The 27150-nt window shown below is 42.5% G+C and overlaps 1 protein-coding gene across 4 annotated transcripts in view; it reads right to left on the bottom strand.

Annotated features, from left to right (window-relative positions):
* Positions 1–27150, bottom strand: part of USP12 (ubiquitin specific peptidase 12) — a 155833-nt gene that overhangs the window by 107598 nt on the left and 21085 nt on the right. For all 4 annotated transcript variants that reach the window (XM_044381715.3, XM_044381709.3, XM_044381710.3 and 1 more), the window contains one exon: positions 24953–25021. In XM_044381715.3, coding sequence (XP_044237650.1) covers positions 24953–25000 — 48 coding nt within the window. In that variant the 5' untranslated portion in view covers positions 25001–25021. The remainder of the gene's footprint in view (positions 1–24952; positions 25022–27150) is intronic.

The following is a 27150-nucleotide window of genomic DNA, read 5'->3' as shown; positions in this document are numbered from 1 at the left end:
CCAAACAACTTTAAAGTAGACAAGTGCCAATTGTGTGATTTACAGTATCATAAGGGTTCAGAGAAGAGAAAGATTGTTTCTTCTTTAGGGGGTCAAAAAATGCTACCACTACTAGAGAGTCAGGGAAAAGTTGGAAAATCTCAAAGAGTAACATAATTACATCTTGTAACTAATCGTTAAAGAAAGATCTCTTCATAGTAAAATGGGTATCATGATATATACCTCCTGACGTCTTTTGAGAATTAAATTAATTAATACTTATAAAGTACTTAAAACAGCACCTGGTACTTAAGGAACAGATACTTCTGTTATGCCGCCCCTCCTCCTCGTCCTCCTCTCTTTTCTCCTCCTCCTCCTTTCTATCTTTCCAGCTTCATCCCATATTCCTCCCCCTCATACACTATGTTCCTCTCATATGTGCCTCCATCTTGTTCCTCAAACACCAACAAGCTCCGTGCCACCTACGAGGGCTGGCCCTAGGCATTCCTCGTCCCCAGAGCGCTGTCCCTCTCTCACACAGTCACGTCCTTGTTGTCCCTGGATCCCCTCCTCTCAGTGTGACCTCCACAAGAACGGGAACCTCATCTGTTTCTTTGGAGAGCTCTATCCCAAGGTTGCAGGAGAATAGTTAAGTGCTGAACAAAGACTTGGTCCTCTGTGGGCCAAAACCGAAAAGCACCTACACTTTCCGTAGGTCCAATTCTGAAGCAATAAATAAATAAATAAATAAATAAATAAATAAATAACATAATTCTGACCCATAGAGATGTTTTATCTTCTCTAATCAACACAATAGGTCTGAAGGCTCCCAAAGCACTCCGGGGTGCTCTGCTGCTTCTCTGACTCTCTTCGGGTTGGAATTTCCCATTTTCACCTCAGCATTTGCTGGGCTCTCATGAGGAAGTTCATCAGAAAAAAGAAAGAAAACACAACCATCTCTGGACTCTAAAAAGTCTCAAGTACCTACATTTTACTTCCCCAATCACAACCTGATTTTCCTTCTTGGATCTTTAGGTTTTTTTCCTTTGGAGATAGCTTCTTCTTTTCATCGTGCCCTCTCCCTTGCAAACTTCTCAGGTGGGTTTTCTGTACGCTTTACCAGAGTGTAACCGTATGTTTGGAGTTTGTATTGTAAAAGTACGGTTCTAACTGCTGATTTCACTGCCAAATTTGCATCTTGGCACCCACCAAGCCTCCTTGACACTTGACCTTGATCTGGCTCCCCAGGGCACCTGGTGAGGGGTAGTGTACCACCTGGGGGTTTCCTGAAATGCTTCAGCTTTGTCATCAGTTGAGAGAAACAGGCGTGGCTTCCACTTCTTCTTTCTAAAAAATACTCTATTAAAATAGCCAAGCTTTGCAAAGCTGAACAAAAGCAAAAATTCCAAAATATATTTAGCTTAAAGAAACTCTGTCAGATACACAAGAAACAGTTCATAGGCCCAAGATTGAGGAAGTGGGAATGTGTGAGTTGGGGGACAAGATGGAAGCGGGAATTTTTACCGTATATATTTTTTAATATTTTTTGGGTTTTGAATCACACAGATGTATAACTTTTTCAAAAATTAAGTAGATTAAATATTTTTAAAGCTTAAGCAACATATTTATGTGACAATATTTTTTTAAAGATTTTATCCATTTATTTATTTGAGAGAGAGAGAGAGCACAAGCAGGGGGCAGGCAGAGAGAGAGGGAGAAGCACGCTCCACGCTGAGCAGGGAGCCCAACATGGGGCTTGATCCCAGAACGCTGGGATCATAACCTGAGCCGAAGGCAACACGGAACCCACTGCACCACCCAGATGCCCCAGTTTATTCATTTGTGTTGAGTTCCTTCCTCCTCTGGGCATCGAAACACCGATCACTTCTATTGTGTTGACTTACCTACAGATTCACTTCTTCTACCACCCAGTCTACTTCTCCAACCATAGGGGGCGTGTCTTATCTGTTCTTCAATGGTCTGCCCTTGGGTACCCACTTCCCTGCCCATCTGCTTCAATACTTCTCCTTCACAGGCTTCCCTGGTCCCAAGAGGCACCTTGACTCCTTCTTTCCCATCTGTGCTGACCCTTTTGGATATAGTGACTCAGGTTTTGGATTGGCCTCTTGGCTTGGCACTTGGCTCCTACAAGATTCAGCTTCCTGTATCTGCTCCCTGTCAACTCTCAGTCGGCCAAGCAGCTGAGGTCATCTGCTGCTTGCCTCCACCCATGGGAAAGGACAGCAGAAGCCACCAGCCACCCGGTCTGGAAACTTTAGCATCATCTCTTTCTTCTGTTCCTCACCCCCTGCTCTTCCATACAGTCAGTCAATTCTCCCTCAGCGTTACCTGGAGTATGTATTTCCTTCTGAACCCAGCCTCCCATGCTGCCTGAGACCAGTGGCCCATCATCCCCTGATAAGCCACGGCACCAGCCTCCTGTCTGACATCTCTTCTCTAGTCTATACCCCTCCAAGTTCTTTCTGTACATGCCTGCCAGAACTATTGTCCCCAGATGCAAATCTGGTCATGGTGCTCTCCTGCTGAGAAAGCTCCACAGGGCCTGGATGCTGGAGGACCAAGTTGAAGTTCTTTGGTTGCCAGAATAGGTCCCTTACACTACGACCCTCACCATCCACCCCAGCTGCAGCCCCTCCTCTCACTGTGCCACGCTCTTTACTCCCAAACACTGGAGTGCTGGCCTTCCCCAGGGCACTTCCACCATCCTCCACCCTCTCCCACGTTGCTCCTTCTTCCAAGACTGACCATATGGCTTGGTTTGCCCAGAACAGTCTCTGTTTACACCCATAATTCAGTGTAATTATTAATAGCCTTCCTTTCATTCTCCAAATGTCCTGGTTTGGTCAACAGATTATGTGGTCACACTGCATTTGCCCCACTTCTTCACCTGGAAAATCTCTGCTCATCTTCTAAGCTCTGCTCCAGGTGCTGGAAGAAGTGCTGGCAAGCCTTGGTTGAGTCCTATGGAGGAAGTCGGTTGCTCCTTCCATGCTCCTTCAGCCTTCTATGTATATAATTCATGACAGTGTTTGTCATGGTGTATTGTTAGAGAATTGTTTATATGTCTGTCTTCCTTACTAGACTTCTTGAGTCTTGTGTGTTTTTGCATCCCCAGTGCTCAGAAGTGTCCCCGACATGTAATAGATGTTCACTTAAAATTCCCTGAAGAGGGGCGCCTGGGTGGCTCAGTCGTTAAGCATCTCCCTTCGGCCCAGGGTGTGATCCCAGCGTTCTGGAATCGAGCCCCACATCGGGCTCCCTGCTCTGCTGGGAGCCTGATTCTTCCTCTCCCATTCCCCCTGCTTGTGTTCCCTCTCTCGCTGGCTGTCTCTCTCTGTCAAATAAATAAATATAATCTTTAAAAAAAATAAAAAATAAAAAATAAAATTTCCTGAAGAGGAATGGAAAAATGAATTCATGAGATGTTTATTAAGAACTATGTGCCAGGCACTGTTTCAGGTTCTCAGCAAGACAGATGAACATCCACATTCTCATCAAGTTTACATTTAAGTGGAGGAAACAGACATAAGTTAATTTCTGAACAAATCACTGGCGAGGGTGAAGGTATGGGGTTCGCTTTGACTAAGGAGGCTCGCTCCTGGAACTGGGGCTGGGAGTCACTTTCCTCGAGGCACGGGGCTGTCCAAGGAAAGGGGGCCACCCCGGGACAATGCAGGCATTTTGTCAGAAGACAAGAAGCAAAGAATAGATGCCAGCTAAACGGTGTCCACTTGGGGTAGGATTGGGGGAATAATTCACCTCCAGGCCACAGCTGCCTCTGGTAATGCCTTCTTTCAATCCTGTCAGGGTATCTCTGGACAGTATGTTTAACCTCATCGGAATATAACTCAGAATGTTATTGTAGAGGCTTGGATGAATGGCTCCCATGGCACGCATGACACGAGAGCCTGTTGTTCATATTCGTTCATGGTCAAGATCGGTTAACCTTATCATTAAAACTTTCTTTGACCGGGGCGCCTGGGTGGCACAGCGGTTAAGCATCTGCCTTCGGCTCAGGGAGTGATCCCGGCGTTCTGGGATCAAGCCCCACATCAGGCTCCTCCGCTATGAGCCTGCTTCTTCCTCTCCCACTCCCCCTGCTTGTGTTCCCTCTCTCGCTGGCTGTCTCTCTCTCTGTCAAATAAATAAATAAAATCTTTAGGAAAAAAAAAAACTTTCTTTGACCGTTGCTGCTCCCTAACTTTTGCATCAATACTATTTTTAGTCATCATAATATCAAATCTGTAGAAAAACATACCCACAGAAATTGCTACCATTCAAATATGAAAATAAAAATGGATCTACAAACATGAAAATGGTAATACAGTCTGTTCCGCAGACATGGTTCTGTTAGAAGCAAGGCACCCGGGGGCACTAATCTCTAAGACAGATCTCTTTAGGATCAGGCCCCCGTCCGGAAAGCCCTGAATATCTTTCCTCCTGGGTCCATCATTATGCCTTAAGAAAGTCTCAATCCTACCAAAAACACATCAAAGAAAATTTCTCCAAATCGTTTTTTTTCTTTATGAGATGATGGAGTAACTAGTTTATGGATGAGAATACCAAGTAGGCATTTTGATGATGTTGATAATGAAGTTGGTTGGAGAAAATGGGAACTGGATCAGAAAACACTGAATGAATCCTTCTGTGCGCTTTTTCCTTTTAATGCCTGGGTCAACGCTGCCCATCCCGTTTTCTGCGATACTGCACTGGTGCTCTAATGAGGCAGAACCCTGCTCAATCCAAGTGGTCTGCTATCTGTTGTGACCTGACAGAGGTCACCCTCAATCAATCCCCTATTATTCCATGCCGCCACTTCGAGTAAGTTGCTCCTGGTACTGCAGTAAATGTCTTCCTCTCTCTTTTTTCTTTTCCCTTTCTTCTCTTCCTTTTACTCTTTGTAATGAAATGTTCAAATATATTTTTAAAAGTAGAGAGAATAGTAAGATGAACCCAACTTAACCATCACCTAGGTTTTCTACATAAAACATACATACAATAAAATGCATAAACTTCAAGTGTACAATGTGTTTTGACAAATGTATATATCTGTTTAACAGTCACCCCCAATCAACATATAGAACATTTCCACCACCCCAGAAAGTTCCTTTGCCATCCCCCAGTTTTAGTGGTTATCAACACATGACCATGTTTGCTTTCATCCGTACCCCTACCCCACAACTCCCAGGATGACTCTGACGCAAAATCAGACACCAGATTATTTTATCTGTGAATGTTTCCTTATGTTTCTCCAAAAGATAACCAAAATATTACTATCACACTTAAATGAACAACAATTTCTTAACATTATCAAACATCCAGCCTGTATCCACATCTCCCCAATTCTCTTTTAATAAATTTAGAATTGGTTTCTTTACCTTTGATCTATCCCATTGATTTAAAAAAACACCCCAGGGGGCGCCTGGGTGGCACAGCGGTTAAGCGTCTGCCTTCGGCTCAGGGCATGATCCCGGCATTATGGGATCGAGCCCCACATCAGGCTCCTCCGCTATGAGCCTGCTTCTTCCTCTCCCACTCCCCCTGCTGTGTTCCCTCTCTCTCTGTCGAATAAATAAAATCTTAAAAAAAAAAAACTTTAAAAAAACACCCCAGATGAATATTTCCAATCCATTGTCATGATTATCTACTGAGTACTCCTTAGTCTAGTAGAACCTGGATTCGATATATAACTTCCGATTTCAGTTTCCAGTTTTCCTCTTCATGCAGCTTATCCTTCAGCAAAAGTACACTGATTTTTGTATGAATAAACCTGGCTTCCACAACTCTGAGAATTTGATTATGTGTCTCTTCTCCTTATCCTGCGTGCAAATGGTCATTAAATAAATCTTTGTTGAACACCCACTAGGCATCAGGGGCTAGTTAGTAGCTAGAGAATCCAGTAGCAAAAAAGGTAAGCACAAATCCCGCCCTTACAGAGAGGTTACGGTCATCCTCCCCTCTCTACCTACTGGAATCCCATGTACTTAAAGGTGAAGACCAAATGCCATCTCCTCTGTCAAGTCTGCCCTGATCCCTTCAGGCAGAAATATTCTCTCACTCCTCTAAAACTCCTGCTTTGCTTCATTTGAACCCTTCCTTGACTATATACTACGTGAGGAATCTGAACACGTAGAGATAATTACTTCGTCTTTGTAAGACCTTCAACATCTAATGGGAACATAATGAATGAGTAAATGAATATATTAAGAACAGTTACAAGACACAAAGCCGAACTCTCAGCCTGCCCTCTTAGCGTGGCTGACAGCGTGTCAGTCTCATCATGTAAAGGTCCTGAGTTCGATCCTAACCTTTGTTAGCAGTTATTCTGGACTAATATGTTGGTAAAAAGAAAGGGTATAACGGGGGCACCTGGGTGGCTCAGCCGGTTAAGTGTCTGCCTTTTGGCTCAGGTCATGATCTCAGGGTCCTAGGATGGAGTCCTGCATGGGGCTCCCTGCTCAGTGGGGAGTCAGCTTCTCCCTCTCCCTCTGCCCCTCCTCCCTGCACGTGCTCCCTCATTCGTGTGCCTTCTCTCAAATAAATAAAATCTTTAAAAAAAGAGAAAGAAAGGAAGAAAGAAAAAGAAAGAAAGCAAGGGTGCATCAGGAGCACTAAGAAAAAAAAAGCCAAAGGAACACAAGAAAATCACCCACTGACTGCTAAACCTGAACCAACTGTTTTAAGAAAAGGTATATTTGAGACATTCTCAACTCAGTATAAGTGATGGCGGTGCTTTGAGGACACTTGGGGGTAAAAGTCCACATATAAAGCAATTGAGAATTGGCCTGAAGATCAAAAGGATATACCTCAAAGTCTTTTCCATCTTTTAGTTATCTTGTTCCATTAGGGTATGTTTCTGAACCTCACACACGGAATTAAAAAGCTGATTTTCTGCAATCAGAAATACTTAAAAATACTTCTCTCTCATAAGCATTTGAAAACATAACAAGACATAAAGGAGAAAATTAGAATCACCCATAATCCACCAAACAAATTTTAGTCTTAACATTTTGTTGTGTTTCTTTCTGGTCTTTTTTTCTCTGCAAGTGGAAAAAGGTTGCTCTGGAGTGCTAGATTTCACATTGGTGCTGAGAATGGGTGGACTTACCCAAGGAGAACATTTTGTTTTCCATGTTAAAGCAGTGGTGTCTTAGTTCTGACTTTCCTCACTGATGACTCTCTTTTTTCCCACCTTTTGTTCTCACCCTCTCCCCACCAAACCCAGAGTTCTGATCCTGTGACCTTAATTGGAGTCTTTACTCCAATCACGGGTCCCACCATCAAGACCCAGATCAGGATCTCAGAGCCCTATCACTTTGTATCCATTTACGTTATCACTTTGACCCCAAACCAAGTTCTTGGGCCGCATCTGATCTTTACTATAATTTTTTTCATATATCAGCATTTTCATTTTCCCATGACATTAAAAAGCCTTTGTAAATCAAAATTGAATAGTTGCATATTACTCTCCTTATTATTCTCAAGTTGCTTTATTATTCTCCTGATATTGACCTTATGTTTGTTTCAATTTGTCAGTATTACGAATAACTTTGTAATGAATAGCTTGTAAACAATCTTTTACCACATATCAGATCACTTTAAGTCAGATACATAGAAGTAAATGTATTGACATAAAATACGGCCTAAAAACAGTTGATACAGGGGCGCCTGGGTGGCACAGCAGTTAAGCGTCTGCCTTCGGCTCAGGGCGTGATCCCGGCGTTATGGGATCGAGCCCCATGTCAGGCTCCTCTGCTATGAGCCTGCTTCTTCCTCTCCCACTCCCCCTGCTTGTGTTCCCTCTCTCTGGCTGTCTCTATCTCTGTCGAATAAATAAATAAAATCTTTAAAAAAAAAACCAGTTGATACATATTGCTAACTTGATTTCTAGAAAGTGTGTGACCTTAACATTCCTGCAGCAGAGCATACTGTGTCTGTCTTTTCAATTGTTGCCAACATGGTGCATTATTGTTAAAATAGAGAACAAAAAGGAATTTAGGAATAGAAAAAAGCTCTCAATGTAATCGAGGGCATCTGTGAAAAATGCACAGCGAGCGTCGCACTTAACAAGGACAGACCAGATGATTTCCCCCCGAGATCAGGAACAAAGCAGGGATGTCCACTCCCACCACTTTTATTCAACAGAGAATTATTTTTAATATTTACTAATAGGAGCTATTTAAAACCACCGTACTCTTTAATTTGCATATCTTTGCCAGAATAACTTGTTTATTAGGAATTTGCATTTTCTCTTCTGTGAATTATGTATCTGTAGTCTTTGCCCATTGGTATCCAAGGGCTTTTTAAGTTATTTCTGTAAGCTGCCTGAATTTTTGTCTTAAATATTTATTTCTACAAATTTTGTTTGCCTTTTTTTGAAGGCCACATTTTTGCTACAGAGAAGTTTATTTCATTTTATTTTATTTTTTGTGAGAGAAACTATTGAGTCTGTCTCTTTTTAAATTGCATTGATGCTTAACCATGTGTTGTTGTTGTTGTTGTTGTTACGTAAATTGACACATTTATTATAGGCTAGCCAGGTTTCAAACAGTGGAGCTGCTACTGGTCTTTCAAATCCTCCAGTATTTTATTTTTTTTAAGTAGTCTCCATACTCAACGTGGGGCTTGAACTCACCACCCTGAGATTAAGAGTCACATGCTCTACCCACTGAGCCAGCCGGGTGCCCCTCAATTCCTTCAGTCTTCTGCTGGCTGACTTGACAGTGACAGCAGGAGCAGTGCTGAGGGTCCAGGCACCACGTACTACCGTTCTCATGTGGGAACCACGGTGCCACAACCCCACAGCTCGTCCCTTCATCTTGGTTTTGCCACAGAAGGAGCAAGTGTACTCGGCATGCTGTCTTCTTTCAATTTTCGGCACCATTTTCCTGAGGGAGGCCCCCTAATGGAGTGAAGGGGACCCTGTATTTATCAATGATTCCTACCTTCTTGTGTTTTACCAAGTCGCTGCAAACTAGGTCCCAGAGAATAACCCTTTTTTTTTTAAACAGTACCGCATGGTACTACAGAAACCATATCGCTTCTATATTCGAGAACTAGTTGGCCGGTCCCCAGCCCTGTGATTTCAATAACCAATTTTCTTATGAAAAGTAGTTCTCACATCTTGCAACTGGAGCTATTTGTGTCCTTATGGTGCATCAACAAGAAAAAAAAACGGCTCGGAGAATCCAATTTGCAGTATTGGTTCAAAGTTACCATGTGTAGGTTTACACATGCTCAGTTCTGAGTCGTGTTTTCATCTACAAAACGCAACTACAAGGACGATGAGGCTGATATTCAAGAATCATATAGTACCCAAGGAGCATCATCTCTTCCCGTCTGAACCAAGAGCCAAAATCTTTTTGTAAAATTATATAGGAACATAAAATTTTATGATAGAACTTCACAGGGAAAAATAGTTTAATTTGGATCGAAATTTCACCTTATTAACTGTTCAAAATGGAAATACAGAAGTGTTTTCTCCTGTTCAAGAATAGCTCCAGAGTAAGGAGAACAAATAAGAAATTATTTCCATGTGTCATCAATCAATAGAGTTTACTGAGTATGCTGAGTATTGAATTTTCCAAAGGTGGTTGCTTTAAAAGGGGATAATTATTTAAATGTTAGTCTGTTTGTAAAAGTGACACTAAAGAATCTTATATTTTACTTGATTTGGAGCTTAACTCATATAGAATATCTCCAGGCTAATAGCTGCTAAACTACTGTATTTTTACTGCATCCCATATCTCTTGTCTGATAATGCTGGATGTGAGTCAATGAGACAAGATGGACCTCAGAGTAACTATTTGCCAGAATTATTATAAGCATATGATGAAAAAGATTTTTATGATACCAAGATGCTCAACATAAAACAAAGGGAAAGTGCAGATGAAGCAATTTAAAAGAGTAATTTAGACAAAAGTACAAAAGAGAGTCCTGGATTACTGAACTTCAAAAAGAATTCATCAATCACAATTTCAAAACACATCAGCGGAAGGAGAAGAAAATTGCACTAAACAGCACAGCTGAAAGGTGCTCGGAACATGTAAAGGACCCTGGCTGCTTGGCTGACTCTGCTTCCCCCATGTTCAGTTCAGTTCAGCCTTTCTAGAAGTTGCTTTCTGTACCAGCATAGTGCCTGCTTAGAGGGGGAACTCAGTCAATGGTAGCTATTAGGAACACCTTTGGTAGGTCCTTGGGGAACAGAATCCACACTGAAAAGGTGTACCAAGAGTGTGGGCTCTGGGGCCAGGCTGTCCAGATGCAAATCCCCGATCTGCCGGTTACCAACTGTGTGACCTTGAACATGCTTACCTAACTTCCGAGTGCCGGTTAGCATTACAGCTTTGTGTCCGGATTACATGAGACAAAGCATAAAAATAACTGGCAGATAGTAACCATTTGGTATACTGGAGCTATTCATGCACAGAGGAAAGAAAAGCGTAACCTGCTAGATACTTCCTATTTGTATCAGCCTATGCAAGTAAACCAAAGCAAAACAAAAAATATATAATTACATTCGCAAGGCCATTGAATCTGTCAGGGTTAGGTTTAGCTGCATGAAATAAATAAATACCCCTTCCCCACACACATACATTCAAACCGGCAGTTTATAAAAATAGAAATTAATTTCTCTCATGCATAAACTAAAACAGGAGGTAGGCAGCCCAGGGCTGCTCTAATGGGTTCACCGCTAGCTGGGTCCAAGTTCCTTTTCTTGAACTGCTTCTCCCTCCTTAGTGAGCTGCCTCATGGCTCTGGAAGGTAGCTTGATCACCTGATCGCCTTGTCCAAGCAGTGGAGAGGAAAAGGGGGTAGGGGGATGGGCTTGCCCTAACCCTTTAAAAATATTCGCCAGGAGCTGCATCCAACACTTCCGTGAACATTCCATTGGCCAGAACTTGGTCTCAGAATCCCATCCAGCTACAAGAAAGGCTAGGAAGTAGTCTTTACTGAGTAGTCCTGGGCCCAGCCAATAATTGGGGACTCTAGTACAACAAAGGAGAGAATGGCTATTAGGGAGTAAAACAGGGTTCCCTACCATAGCCTAATAGAGAACAAACTGGCTCTGAGAGAGAAATATAATGGTAATATTCAAGAGAAATAAAGACAACCCCAAGATTTATGTATTTGCTTACTTATCTGTTAGGGCACAACTGTCAATGGTCTGTTTTATTGCGTTTTATGCTTCGGTCCAAAAAACCATAAAAAGAATTATGTTCTCAGTCCCCCTAGAAATGCTCATCAGAGTATCCTTCCCATTCTGTTCCCCTTGGCTTAAAAGAGAAGGAAAGCTCTTGGGAGGATTTCAAAGAAAAGCCACCAGAATGACTAGCAGCTCAAAACAATAAGACTTAGGATGGACTTTCAGGAATGGGAATGAGTCAGCCAGAGAAAGGAATGGCTGGAAGGTGACTACATAACGATGTTCTGCTACATAAAGGATTCTGACGCAGAGGAAGACGGGGAGAGGGAGGAGGACAAGGAGGCTGACCAGCTGCTCATCTCCACTAAGGACTGAGGAGGGAAAAGGGGGGCAGAAGTGACTGAAGGTGACTGTGCTGGCAGGGATTGGCTATTAAAAGACTGCACGTGGAGATTACACAGTGAACTCTTGGAATGCTGAGATATTTGCATATGCCCCTCCTAAGGGCGGGGATTGGGGGATTGGAGAGGCAGGGCACAAGCGGAGGGCAGGTGAGCGACTTCAACATCTATGGTTTTCTTTCCTGAGCCTCAGTTTCCACCATGGAATACTACGTTTTGGAGTTCAGAAGACAAACACTATGTTGACTTGAAAGTTAAGTTCTGGTTTGCATGTGTACAAAAGAATAATAACTACGCAATATCAGTATATCACAAAACAGATGCTACAAAGAGAGAGGAATGAATTTTGTTTTCAGATACTATTGGTCTTTTAATTATAAAAGCAACACAATGGCTTTCTAGTCAAGGTGGTACAACAGATCCATTTCATCCACTGCAAACATCAAGCAATGCCAAACAAAATATACAAAGAGAAAAGAAAGAAGATAGAGCCCATGGCTTAGAAACAAGAGAATTACTTAGGAGGGCCGGACACAGAGGAGAAGCAGAGCCCAGGGAGGCAGAAACTGGGCCGTGGGCCCTGGGTCTCAAAACAGGCAGTGGTAGCTGAGAATCTGGCTCCTTTCAACTGCTTTACCTGGGGCTGCGGACCCGAGTCACACTCCAGGCTGAAGCCCGAGGCCGGGGCACCAAATCCCCTTCCTCCCCTCTCCCTTTCTCTTCTCTCTCTCTTTCTTTCTCTCTCTCTCTTTCTCTCTCTCTTTTTTTTAGATTTTATTTATTTATAGAAGCCGTCTTCTTTATTTGACAGAGAGAGAGACAGCCAGCGAGAGAGGGAACACAGCAGGGGGAGTGGGAGAGGAAGAAGCAGGCTCATAGCGAAGGAGCCAGATGCGGGCTCGATCCCAGAACGCCGGGATCACGCCCTGAGCCGAAGGCAGAGGGCAGACGCTTAATGACTGAACCACCCAGGCGCCCCCCGCCTTTCTCTTCTCAAAACCCCACTCCCCAGGGGGTGACTACTTTCCCTTTTGAGCTCTCCTGGTGGCCACTCGGTACACGATCACACCACAAGCAGGCACCTGCAGCCCTTCCTGCCTCTCTTCCCCTCCCCCTCCTTCCGGTCAAGTCTGCCATCCTTCTTACATTTTCATTTTCTTCTAGAACTCTGATGAAGTCTTTCGTGCTATGGATTCAGGTTCGTTGCAAAAACAAGTAATGTAACTGAACCCATAGAAAAGGAAAAGTACCCCATGTCATGAAACCCGTGTCAGGATTAAATAGAAGATGTTTCTGAATTCCCTATATGGCTCGGAATCATGTCATGCTTTAGTTAGCTTCCTATTTGGATCGTGACTTTCTCGTAGAGCATTTGTTTCCCCAAAGGAAGTTTCTCATCTCCTTGTCTGCGTGCGTGTGTATGTGTGTGTTTATATGTGGTGGCTGAGATGTCTTCCCTTTCTCCTTAGGAACTTGCAGGTTGTTCAATATTCAGTGTGTGTAATGAAATCTATTTTGTTCTTAAAGTTCTTCGTGGAGACTTTCACTTCCTCCTTTAATTTGAACTGACAGCTTTCCAGGCCTGTTGCACAAATGACCCCTGTGGTTTCTTTTCAATGATTTCCTGAGCTAGTCCCCTCGATTTTCAGCTTCTCTGCTCCCTCTTCTTGGATTCTTTCTCAGCTGGAGAAGAGTACATCCTCAATGAATTTTTTTTTTTCAGAAAGGGTATACGTAGAGATAACCTTTGTGGGTGCTTACCATTTTTATTCTATCTTCACTTTGCTGTTTGACCTCATAGAGGATTCTTGGGTTTTTTTGTTTTGTTTTGTTTTAAAGATTTTATTTATTTATTTGACAGAGATAGAGACAGCCAGCGAGAGAGGGAACACAAGCAGGGGGAGTGGGAGAGGAAGAAGCAGGCTCATAGCAGAAGAGCCTGATGTGGGGCTCCATCCCAGGACTCTGGGATCACGCCCTGAGCTGAAGGCAGCGCTTAAAGACTGAGCCACCCAGGCGCCTTGAGGATTCTTGGTTGAAATAATTTTTCCTTAAAAATTCTGAGTCATTGTTTCACTGTCTTCTAGCGGGCAACATTGCTTCAGATATATCCGGGGCCAATGTATTCCTCATTTCCACCTGAGAAACTTATTTTCTTTCCTTTCTGAAAAATATTAGTATTTTTCTTTCCCCGGAACACATCTAAATGTTGATACAGACTGCCCTCTGCCCTCACCAGAATGGGAGGTGGGCAAGAAATTTCTTTCAATCCAGCACTTGGATTTCTTCAGTTCCGGGGAATTATGTGCTGCTATATCTTTAAATACTTGTTTTTCATCCTCTAGTCTCTCTGCCTGGAGCTCCTCACAGATAGATGTTAGATCCACGTTTCTTAACCTTCCCTCATTGTTGTTCCATATTTTGGAAACCTCTCTGTCCATTTCTTCCGGATCACTATTTGACCGTTTGCTTCATTCAGTTCTTTCATTCGGAGTTTTCATTTTAGTAATCATACTTTTAATTTTTGAGAGTTTTTCACTTACTGAGTGTTCTTTTTTCATGGCCATCTGTTTCTATTCTTTTCTTCAATAGATAGTATGTCTTTTGGAGCTTAGATTAGAAAGTGTTTTCAAGTTCTATTTCTTGCCATTATCTGTCTCCCACTCTCTGAAACGATGTGTTCTGTTTGTGCAAATTGGTCTTTCACAGCATGAATTTCTTCTAAATGCCTCATGATTTTGATTGACATGAATGATGAATGATGGGATATATTGACTTTTCCGGTCGACTCACCTGAGCTTCCTTTGCAGACGGGCAGGCCTATTTACCCAAAGGCTTCTCCTTCACCCCACTCCCACCCTCCACCCCCATCTGCCCAAGAGGCAAGCTGGAGGACTCTGGGTAAATGGGTGTGTCCTCCCCAAAGGCAGGATTCTCAGAATTGCCAGAGCAAGGAAGAATCTCCTCTGAGAGTAGAGTCTCCTGCCTGTGGCTTTTTGTGAGGGCCCCGGGTCTGTCAGCACCTCAATCTGCAGCCCCCCCTTCCCTCACCTTCATAGCTTTTACTTTGTTGGAGGAGGAGTGCACAGGGCTGTACCTGGGGCAAATGGTGCTGCTCCAGACATTTAATGGAGGGGAGGGACTGACTGACTGAGCCTTTCTATAGATGGTCCTTCAATCCATCACCTCTTTTCTCCCAACCTGCTGACTCCACGTCTTGGAATTTCTCCAGAGTTCTGCCAAGAAAAACAGCCACTATTTCCATGGTGGCCTGGGGTTACCATTTTATTCTGCTGCGATCCCATCTACTTTCTATCTTCTATAAACTTGTCAAAATGTCTTGTCCATGGATGGGGCTTTCTTGTTTTCAAGGCTCCCACTGTCTTCCCACAGTTTTTCTATATCCTTTCCCATTTTGGTGGGACCTGCTCATGGCTGGGGTTACAACTGGAAGCAGACAGACACAGTCCCTTCTCACATGTAGTTTCTGTTCTTGAGCAGTAGATAAGCAATTACAGTTGAACAGACAACTCTGGCATTAGCGTAGTAAGTGTGGCAAGAGGGATTCCCTAACCAGATTTATGGGTAAGAAAAGGCCTCGAGGGGGAAAGGGTGTCTCAGCGGAGATCCGAACAATGAACAGGTATTATGGCAAAGGAATCGGCATCTATAAACAGCTTCTGCTGGAGATGCTTCTGCACAGTATCTTCCTAATCCTCTCAGTAATCCGGTGAGATAGGCATTATCAATACCAGTTTAGAAGGAAGGAAATCGAGGATCCGAGAGGTTAAGTATCTTGCCCAAATCACACAGCTAGTAAGAGGTAACGCTGGGATTTTAATCGGTTGGGGCGCCTCTAAAATCTACACGCTTTTCTGCATTAGGTGTCAGTTTTTCTTTTTTCCAACTTTAAAAAAATTGTGGTAAAATACACAACATGAAATTAACCATCTTAACCATTCTTAAGCATACAGCTCAGTGGCATTAAGGACAGTCACACTCTGGTGCGGCTACGACCACCATCCATCTGCAGAACCCCACCCATCTTGCAAAACTGAAACTCTCTATTCATTACACAGCAACCTCCCATTCCCCCTCCTTCCAGCCCTGGCCACCACCATTCTAACTTCTGCCTCTGTGAGTCTGACTCTTCTAGGGACCTCATATCGGAATTGTGCAGTATTTGTCTTTTTGTGACTGGCTTTTTCACTCAGCATAATACCCTCAAGGTTCAGCCACAGATGCCAATATCTTTCCATACCCTTTACCGCCTGCTAATCTCTAGAAGGAAGAATGTGTCCCAGCCTGAGCTGCAAAGGGGAGGGTTAGGTTGTGATAAAACTTGATATTATTAAGAAAACTACTGAAACTATGATGAATCAGCAGAGGACCCTAGACTTGGCAAAACCTCGAATCCTGCAGTAACTAGTGTATAAGATCCCTGTCTCCACTGTATATTAAATAATTAGAGAGTACATCATGTCCTGGCAGTGTAACTTTAATCAATGGGATCCAGAGAGCTTCTTGCTCAATGACATGACTCTTAAATGCTATGTCTGAGAAAGGAAACTTCCTTTAACATTGAATCAAGTTCCATTTATTCATTCATCCACATACAAATGTACCAGTGAACTGTACTATATCGTGTACCAGTACGGAGGGTGCCATCTGCAACTCCAGACCCCATCTCCACCTTCTCCTCTCTGCCTTGTGTCCTACGGGCTGACCTGTTGGCTTGGCTTTCAGTGGGATTTGGCTGATTGGAGGCACTAGCAGGATACTGGAGAGTGGTTGGCATATTTATTATCCTGGCTTCCTCTCAGCAGAGTTGCTGTGGGTTGGCTGCTCCAAAGGCAACACTTTCTGGCACCTGGTATGCAGCTAATGACCTAGAAAATGCTTTCACTACTCCCTTTCTCTATCAGCAAAAATAATTAAATTGGTGTGCCTTCCTGTGTCAGGGACAGCACTATATCTTAACCGTCTTGCTCCAGGGCTAAATCAAATCCTGCTGTCATAATATAATCTGGAGGGACTTGTCTTGATGGTCTACAAAACATCACACTGGTGCATTACACTGATGGCATCATACTAATTGGATCCAGGGAGCAGGAGGTGGCAAGAGGCTGGGGCACACTGGTAAGATACATGCGTGCCAAGGAGTTGGGAGATAACCCCCTGGAAGTCCAGGGGCTGCTATATCAATGGGGTTTGTAGGGGTCCAGCAGTCTGGAGCATGTTGGGATCCCTCCTTCTACAAGTGAGGTACACTTATTGCACCTTACCCCAAGTACTACATAGGAGACGCAACACGTCACGGCTTTCCTTGGTTGTTAGAGGCCACTTAAACTATAGTTTGTTGTGCTGCTCTGACCTAATTATTGGGTAGCTTACAAGGCTTCCAGTTTTGAGTGGGCACAGGTCCTGTGCCCTGTGAGGAGGTCCTGAAACAAGTCCAAGCTGCATTACAAGCAGTCTGACCAGGAGACCCAATAAGAAGGAAGAATCTGTGGCCAACAGGGATGCTGTAAGGAGCCCCGGTCCAGACCCACTAAGACCCAAGTAAAGTCAACTGCTGACAACTATTTTCACTTGAAAAGCAGCTCCTGGACTGCCTGAGATTCCCGACAGAGACTGAACATCTAACCGTGGGTCACGAATGACTATGTGAGATGAACTGGCCATCGCGACCTGGGTGTGCTCAGTGGGACTCACTGTGAAGTGTGAAGGACGTATATGAGACCAATCCCTGGAAGATCTGGAGACCACAGACTTCGGATCAGGTGGTTTAGGCTCCCGTGGTGTCTCCTCCCACCACCTCACTGCCCCTCCCTCAAACACGCTGAGGGCTTTAAGGGGGAGTTCCCTATAGCCACTTACAGAGGAGGAAAAAGTGGAGGCCAGATTTATTAATGGATCTACATGGTATGGTGGAAGCAGACCGTAATAAGCCACCCAACTATAGCCCCACTCAGAGATGGCTTCTAGAAAAAAGTGAAGGTAATCCTCCCCAGTGGGCAGAGCTTCAGCTAGTACATCTGGTTCACTTTGTATGGAGGGGAAGATGGTCTGAGGAATGACCATCTGATTCGTGGGCAGTGGCTAACAGCTGCACCAGGGTGTTAGGGACTTGGAAAAAATAAACTGCATGTTTGGTGATATGGCTGGGACAGAGGTATGTGGATGGACTTCTGGAATGTGCATGGAGCGTAAAGATATGTATCTACCGTGTAAATGCCCACCCAGCATCTACTGTGAAGGAGGTGCTCAGTAATCGTATTAGTCATCTCAGGCCGCCATAATAAAATTCCACAGACTGGGTGGCTTAAACAACAGACATTTACTTTTTCACAGTTGTTAAAGTTGTAAGTCCAAGATCAAGTTGCTGTCAGGGTTGGTTGCTGGGGAGACTTCTCTTCCTGTAGAAGGGCTGCCTTCTCTCTGTGTTCTCACATAGATTTTTCCTCTGTGCATGCAAGTAGAAAGAGCTCTCTGATGTCTCTTGTTTTTTGATGTTTCTTTATTTATTTCTATATTTCTGTATTTCTTTATAACTTTCCCCCCAGCCTTATCTTTTTTTTAGATTTTATTTATTTATTTGACAGAGACAGCCAGCGAGAGAGGGAACACAGGCAGGGGGAGTGGGAGAGGAAGAGGCAGGCTCACAGCAGAGGAGCCTGATGTGGGGCTCAATCCCAGGACTCTGGGATCATGCCCTGAGCTGAAGGCAGCGCTTAATGACTGAGCCACCCAGGCGCCCCTCCCCCCAGCTTTATTAAGATATAATTGACATAGAATCTTCCTCTTCTTATAAGGACAACAATCCTACTGGTTCAGGGTCCCACTCTAATGGCTTCACTTAACCTTATTTCCTCCTTATGACTATATCTCGAAATACAGAAACACTGAGGGTTAGAGTTTCAACATATGAAAAAAATAATAAGACAATTGGGGAGATGTGATCAGTAACTGGATATTGATGGTATTAAGGGGTTGCTGTTCATTTTTTAAAGTGCCACAATGGTATTTAGGTTATGTCCTTTAGAGATGCACATCCAAATATTTATAGATGAATGAGCTAATGATTGGATTTGCTTCAGAATAATTTAGAAGAGGAGGAAATGGGTGCTGGCATGGATGAAACAAGATTAGCCATGAGCTGGTAATTATTGCTGCTGGGTCAGTAGTACATGATGGTTCATTATACGAGACTATTTCATGTATGTTTGAAGTTTTCCATAATAAACATTTTTTCTTAATCTTTAGCAATCAGTGTAAAAATATAAAGCACTGAGGCTTAAAGCAGGGTTCAAAGGAAAGTCATCCTGGGATGGGGGTGAGACTGTTGGAGCAGCTGGACAGGATGATTCTACTACTTGGCACTTTTGCTCAAGGTTAGCTTGGAGATACTGACTTTTCCCACCAGGAGATGGAATGTAGATTCTTTATTTTTTAAAAGTGAGACATAGGGGTGCCTGGGTCGCTCAGTCAGTTAAGCCTCCAACTCCTGACTTTGGCTCAGGTCACGATCTCAGCATAGTGAGATTGAGCCCTGCGTTGGGCTCTGTGCTCAGTGTGGGGTCTGCTTGAGATTCTCTCCCTCTGCCCTTCCCCCTGTACTCTCTCTTTTAAATCAATAAAACCTTTTAAAAAAATAAAAGTGTGATATAATTGACATATAAAATTATATTGGTTTACAACATAAGGATTTGATAGAAGTATATGTTGCAAAATGATTGCCACAAGAAATCTATTTAATGCTATCACCACACACAGTTACAGTTTTTTTTTCTTGTGATGAAAACTTTTAAGATTTACTCTTTAGGAACTTTCAAATACACAATCCAGTACTGTTAACTATAGTCACCGTGCTGTACTTTACAGCCCAGGGCTTATTTACTTTATAACTGGAAGACTGTACCTTTTGATCCCCTTCACCCATTTCTCCCACCCCCTACCCGCTTCCTCTGGCAATCACCAATCTCTTCTTAGTGAATTTGGTTTTGTTTTTTTCTTTTTTAGGTTCTATGTATAAGTGAGGTCATATATGATTTATCGTTCTCTGTTTGGCTTATTTCACTTGGCATAATGTCCTCAAGATCCACCCATGTTGTCACACATGGCAGGATTTTCTTTTGTTTTGGATGAATTTTATATATTTTTTTTCTTTATCCATTCATCCATCGATGGACACTTAGGTTGTTTCCAAGTCTTGGCTATGATAAACAATGTTGCAATGATCATAGGGGTGCATGTATTTTTCAAGTTAGTATTTCACTTCCTTCAAATAAATACCCAGAAGTGACACTGCTGCATCATACGGTAGTTGTTTTTTTTTTTTTTTTTTTTTGAGGAACCTCCTTACTGTTTTCCATAGTGGCTGTGCCAATTTATATCTCCACCAGCAGTGCACGAGTGTTCCCTTTTCTCCACATCCTTGTCAATATTTGTTATTTCTTGTCTTTTTGATACAAGCCATTCTAACTGGTGTAAGGTGATATTTCATTGTGGTTTGGATTGCATTTCTCTGATGAGTGATGTTGAGCCCTTTCCGTGTACCTGTTTATTTGTATGATCAGATTTACCAAAACGGTAATTTGAGCTGCTTCCGGATTAAAGTGGGAACAAGAATCTTGAAAAAGAAAGACCTTTCCCCAATCTCCTGATCGAAGATGTAGCAAGATGGCATGCGGGAAGGAAAGCAATTCTGACCACCCAGAGCTTCTCCGACTCCCACATCACCTGGGGACTTGGTCAAACTGTAGACTTCGATTTAATAGGCCTGGATCAGGGCCAAGATCCTGAATTCTAACAACATCCCAGATGATGTTGTCTTTGGACCCCACTTGGAGCACAGGCCATGGCTCTGTGGTTCACAAAGCTGTTACAGTTTAGAATTACCTGGGGCTTTTAAGAAATACTAATGGCTAAGTCCTTCTAGAGATTCTGATTCAATTTAACTAGAGCTTGGGTATTATTTTTTTAAAGTCTCCCATATATTCTTAACAATTCCTTAGAGGAATACTTTTAGGACCAAGTGACATAGTCTATTATTTCCAATTCACTAATGATGCATTTTGAATCAACCACTCATTCCATCATCCATTCATTTATTCAATTTCCAACTGTAAAGATTGAATGTTCTATTTTAGAGAAATTACGTCTATGAATTCTTCACTTTTTGAATAGTTTTTAGCATTTTCTGGAAATATCTATATTCTTTCTGCTGGATTTTCACTGGGTTACTACATAATGAAGTTAAACTCTGAATAGCATCCTTCCCACAAATTTCACACTAAGCTGCTGCTTTTGGAACTAGACAATAGCACAGGAGAACAAAATTAAATAGTCTAGACAAGGAAGAAGAAACATCTATTTTCAGTTTATATTTTATTGGAGGTGACTTGCCAGTCGGATGATATTTAAAATTATCCAGAATAAAAAAAGAATGGGTAGTTGTATGAACATCTTCTTTGTTCATTCTTAAGCACTTCCCCCAAGGTATTACGTAGAATGAACCTTCTAGGTGACTTCAGCCCTGGGGAGGAGATGCAGACCTCTGCATCTATCTAATGCTTTCAGAAAGGAAGGTAGAAATATGACATTTTATTCAAAATCATTAGCCATCAGGGAAATTCAAATCAAAACCACACTGAGATACCACCTTACGCCAGTTAGAAGGGCAAAAATAGACAAGGCAAGAAACAACAATTGTTGGAGAGGATGTGGAGAAAGGGGATCCCTCCTACATTGTTGGTGGGAATGCAAGTTGGTACAGCCACTCTGGAAAACAGTGTGGAGGTCCCTTAAAAAGTTAAAAATTGAGCTACCCTATGACCCAGCCATTGCACTACTGGGTGTTTACCCCAAAGATACAGACGTAGTGAAGAGAAGGGCCATATGCACCCCAATGTTCATAGCAGCATTGTCCACAATAGCTAAATCGTGGAAGGAGCTGAGATGCCCTTCAACAAATGACTGGATTAAGAAGTTGTGGTCCATATATACAATGGAATATTACTCAGCTATCAGAAAGAACGAGTTCTCAACATTTGCTGCAACATGGACAGGACTGGAGGAGATAATGCTAAGTGAAATAAGTCAAGCAGAGAAAGACAATTATCATATGATTTCTCTCATCAATGGAACATAAGAACTAGGAAGATCGGTAGGGGAAGAAAGGGATAAAGAAGGGGGGTAATCAGAAGGGGGAATGAAGTATGAGAGACTATGGACTATGAGAAACAAACTGAGGGCCTCAGAGGGGAGGGCGGTGGGGGAATGGGATAGACCGGTGATGGGTAGTAAGGAGGGCACATATTGCATGGTGCACTGGGTGTTATATGCAACTAATGAATCATCGAACTTTACATCGGAAACCGGGGATGTACTGTATGGTGACTAACATAATATAATAAAAAATCATTTAAAAAAAAAGAAATATGACATTTTACTCTTGCCACAAACATCCTTATGGATGTCGCCCTATGCACGCACGCAAAAGTCGTGTGTCCTGGTGGAATTGCTGGATTATAGGGTATGTGAGTGTTCAACTACCAAGATATTAACATGTTGTGTCCAAAGTGGATGTGTATATTTATCATCCCATCAGCAGTGTGTAAGAGTTTCTACTCATCTTTGAGACTTGTAATTATACAACTTCTTAACTTCAGCTCCTTTAGTGGGTTTTATGGGCTGCATCATTACAGTCTGGATTTGTGTTTCCTTCATTACTAAAGAAGTTGAGTAATTTTTCATGTGTATTCACCTTTTGTGTTTCTTCTTCCTGTGAAATCTCTGTTTGGACAGTTTTCCCATCGGTTGTCATTTTCTGTTTGTTTTATAGGATTACTCCGAACACTACCTTCTTCATCAGCTACAGGCATTGCAAATATCTTCTCCAAGTCCGTAGATTGTTTTTACCCTTCCTTGTTGGTGTCTCTCAATGAACAGAATTTCTTAATTTTAACAAGGGCAGAGGTGTCGATCTTTCTGATTAAAGCTTTTTATGTCTTAAGTACTTTTTCCTTACATAAAGATAAAAAACATAGTCTTCTATTTCTAAATGTTTAAAGGTCTCACCTTTGTACATTAAAATATTTAATCCTTCTGGAATTAAGTATCAAAACCCACTCTTTAGATCTGATTCACATGTGGAAAAGATATCCACAAATTTCATCCAGGAAAACTAGCCTGGTGTCTGCTCTATGGCTTACGAGATCCTCCCTTTACACATATTTTGAGCCTCACTTCCTTGCAGGCCAAGAACAGTAACCAACATGGGGACCCTCAGAGTCATAGTTACTTCAGCTTGACCTGGTAGAGTGAATTAATTTCTCAGTTCTCAATGCCAGCAGATCTGATGAGGGCAATAAAATACTTCTGAACATAACAGGAAATTATAACCCTAAGGGCTGAACAAAATCCCCCCCAAAAAGTGTACTTCTAGGCCTCCATTTTATGTGACTGCAGTTTTGATAACCGTTAAAAGGACTTTCTGTGAGAACAACTCTAGTTACTCCTATATAAATACATCAAATAACACAAAACAGCCACTTAATGATACTGAACTTAAAAACAACTACAAGATAACTCTTCCGTCAAACCCACACCTTAATGGCAGGAACTTGACCAAAGGAGGGATACAGGAAGACAACACCGACACATTACGCTGTTTCCAACATAACTGAGCACTTCGTAGATAGCAACTGGGATAAAAGTAAAGCACTTTGGGGGCGCCTGGGTGGCACAGCGGTTAAGCGTCTGTCTTCGGCTCAGGGCGTGATCCCAGCGTTCCAGGATCGAGCCCCACATCAGGCTCCTCCACTATGAGCCTGCTTCTTCCTCTCCCACTCCCCTTGCTTGTGTTCCCTCTCTCGCTGGCTGTCTCTATCTCTGTCGAATAAATAAATAAAATCTTTAAAAAAAAAAAAAAAAGTAAAGCACTTTGTATTCTAAGATAAAAATAACAGGGCCACCCTAACTGGCTTGGGCCACCAAGCTATTCAAATATTGAATAGCCTATAAACCTGGTTTCCAAACAAAAGCAATTCTACCCTTGATTTTGTTGTTGATATCTGAGAATACGTCTTGGTCTTTATGACTGTAGTCATGTAAGGAAGTTGTCTATTGCCAGAATTAACACACTAATATAAACTTGCAAACCTTGATAACTTTGTGGTTTATTTGATCAAATACTTACCGGGTCCTCTATTTGGGGAGTGAATCCTTCTGAAGTCTGACTTCCTTGTGTTCTTTGCAAGTACTTTCCCTTTTAAAATCTTCTGTCTCTGAGCCCTCCTTTGTCTTGCTCAGCCAGATGCTTCATTTGGTTATTGGTCATCTTTCTTGCTTGGTACTTCAAGCTTTCAATGTGATGACGTTTTCTTTGTTCACAGCTCACCCACACACCTCATGTTTTGACTGGGAGTATTTTCATTGGCATTTTACACAGATTCATCCTGGATACTGTCCACGAATGAGCTCTTGGTTTCCTCCTAAAGCAGCAGTTCATGGATATGTCCTCTCAGAAACATGTAAGAGGAAACAAAGCCACACTTATAATGCTCTTTGGTTTGTTCTGTCTCGACATAAGCAAAACCTCACAGTAAGAATTAAGTCAGTCATTAAATTAATGACTTACTTTAGCAATTTTTTTAAATCCAAAGGCTTCCTTATCAATAGAAAAAAAAAACTCAGTATTCTCAACCTTATAAACATCTGTAATAATAAAAGATCTTGGGTCTATATGAGTCAGCAGTTTTCTCCCATTTGCTTTTTATTTTGGACAGAGTTTACATGTCTTCTTAGGGTGACTGTGGCCAAACTGCAATATCTGTGGCTCCCCTGGGACAGATCTTCACGTTCTCACCCTTGCCTGGGGGTCCTAGGACACAAGGTTGATGCAAAGGCCCTGAGGTAAACACATTTTTTAAAGCGTAGAGATGGAAACCATCAGGGGCATCACAAAATGAATTGGCTTTTAGGTCAAACCTGGAACATGTCCACAACCTGCAAGCTTAGGTTCATGTGAAGAATGGTACTGGGTTCAGTCAACACAACTTCATATCCTCCTCTGAGGCTCACAACTCGGAATCCAAGCTCTGAAGACATAGGGAATGTTCCTTGACAATGTGCAGACTCCAAGCAAACACCTGTACCCCATTTCTACTCCCCCCTCCCCCGCCAACTTCCATCTTCCAATAGTCGTAGCCAGAAGTGAAACGGGGAAGCCAGGACACAAGCAGCAGAGAGGAATGTCTCAGTATTCTCTGTCAGACTCCCTCAGACATACCCACATTTGACACCCCACATGTCTCAGAGAATGTGAGACAGTTATTGGTGGTTAGTGGATCCAAATTCATATAGACCCATAGAATCTGAGCATATAGAATCAAATGCTTACCACAGGCATGAGGACCCTGGTCTCAGTCACCAGCCTCCCAAGGGCCATGCTGCTCTGGATCTTCTGTATCTGAGAAATGTCAAGATACAGAGGACAAATGAATAGCCCATCCTGGTTCTTTCTCACCAAATGCTATAGGCAGGTGAAGCATAAGTTGTTTGAAAGATGTCAAGCAGAGGTTTTCAAAATAGTTCAGATAAGCGGAAGAGATAGATTCTTTTCTGAGTTTTCTGTTATGGTCACATGAAGTTTGCAATCCTAACACCCATGTTCAGTGCTGTATTCTGGAGTCCAACTCTCTGAAAAGGCTCACCAAATGTCCTGTTGCCAGGTTTTCCTGAATTTATTTATTCTGGGAGAGCTGAAAGCACTTTGAGTGTGAAAAGCCTTTTGTCAGTCTGTATCACCAAGGAATCAAGTCACCTTAGACAGAAGCTGTACGCATACATTATAGGATAGGGTTCCTCAAAGTAGACCCCATGAAAGGTGCAGGTCAATGCTTTCCAGGCTTCAGCCACAGATCTTCTCAGGCATCCAAATCTGAAGACCCTCAGAGAAGCCTGAAGGGATCTGGACTGGATGCTACCCTTTTCTTAGAATCAGTAATATCACAGCCATATCACCCACTCTCTCCATTGGACAGACATCTGTGAAAATAGCGGAGTAGAGAACTCCAAAGTTTCATCCCTCTACAAAAGCAATGGACAGTGGCAAAAATAGTCACAGTGAACTTCTTCAGAACTCCAGAATCTAATTTAAAAAAAAACAACAACAACAAAACCTCTCAGCAACCAGGGGAAAGTTTAATGAAGGAAATAAGCTGAATTTCAGTAAGAGAGCTCTCTGGCATTTTAGCTTACCTCGATACATCCCCCACTCCCCAACTCAGTTGCAGACTTGAAGACAGAAGCCTGTTTTCCTGGTGCAAATTACTGGTACCAGAGGAACCAACACCGATCTTACTCTCAAATAATTGTGGATCTACATTCTGACCCGAAGTAGCTCCCTGAGTTCTCTGGTAGCTCCCTGAAGGCTCTGCTCAAGGACTTGCCTTTGTCTCACATGCCTCAGTTCCGAGGTGGCTTCCTGGATGACATTTGCCAAAAACATTTATTTTAAGATTATATTTATTTGACAGAGACAGAGCACAAGCAGAAGGAGCAGGAAAAGCAGGCTCCCCACCGAGCAGGGAGCCTGATCTGGGGCTCGATCCCAGGAAAGGCAGATGCTTAACGACTGAACCACCAAGGTGCCCCAGCCAAAAACATTTAAAGGCAAATGTGTAAGCTGCTGCCACCTATAGCAAAGGATAACATTAGGGCAAGCAATAGAAAAGCCAAAATACTGGGAAGAAAGAGGATGGAGAAGGGCATATTCTGGGGATTAAGGGCTTTTAAATGTTCCCATTTAATCCAGAGAATCTAGAAGGCCACATATATGCCTGGGCTGGATATGTGCTCAGAAAAGACCTGAGAGGATTTAAAGCCCTCACCACTGGCTGATCTTCAAGCTCCATGCAAGCAGGAAGTAAATGGCCTGGCCAAATATCAAAGCAGCAGCACAACATAGAGCCCATCTGAAAAGACTAAAAAGGGTTTTTAGTGTTGTTGTTGTTTGGCTCCAGGCATTAAAAGAAATCTTTGCCTAACCGCTAGCTGACTAGTAAGCTAATGGAATAGAAACTTAAGTGGCCACACATGACAAAAAGTATACTTTAAAAATTCATTCAGAAAAGTCATTTAAAAAACAAGCAACAACAACCACAACAAACAGTAACAACATATCATGGAGAGAGAGGGGAAAAGTGATTTCCAAAGTTGCCACATTATAAAATTAAAAATATCAAGTTTTCAGTGAATGATTATAAAATTACATATGAAAGAATAAAAGAAAGAACCATTTGTAGGAAGAAAGAAATTAACAGTTCTTGAGGAAGCCCAGACATTGGACTTAACATACAAAACTTTAAGTCAACTGTATTAAATATGTTCAAATGGCTAAAGAAACCATTGGGGGGGGGGAGGAACTAGGAGGATGATGTCTTACCAAATGGAAAATATTAATAAAGATATAAAAATTACAAAAAAAGAATCAAATAAAAATTCTGGAGTTGAAGAGTGCAATCACTGAAATGAAAAACTGACTAGAGTTTCAAGAGCAGATCTGAGTAGACAGAAGAAAGACCCAGTGAATATGAG

Source organism: Ursus arctos, unplaced genomic scaffold, assembly GCF_023065955.2.
Source record: "Ursus arctos isolate Adak ecotype North America unplaced genomic scaffold, UrsArc2.0 scaffold_10, whole genome shotgun sequence".
In the NCBI taxonomy this organism is placed as follows: Eukaryota; Metazoa; Chordata; class Mammalia; order Carnivora; family Ursidae; genus Ursus; species Ursus arctos.
Note: the sequence above shows the minus strand (reverse complement) of the source record. Positions and strands in the feature narration are given on the sequence as shown.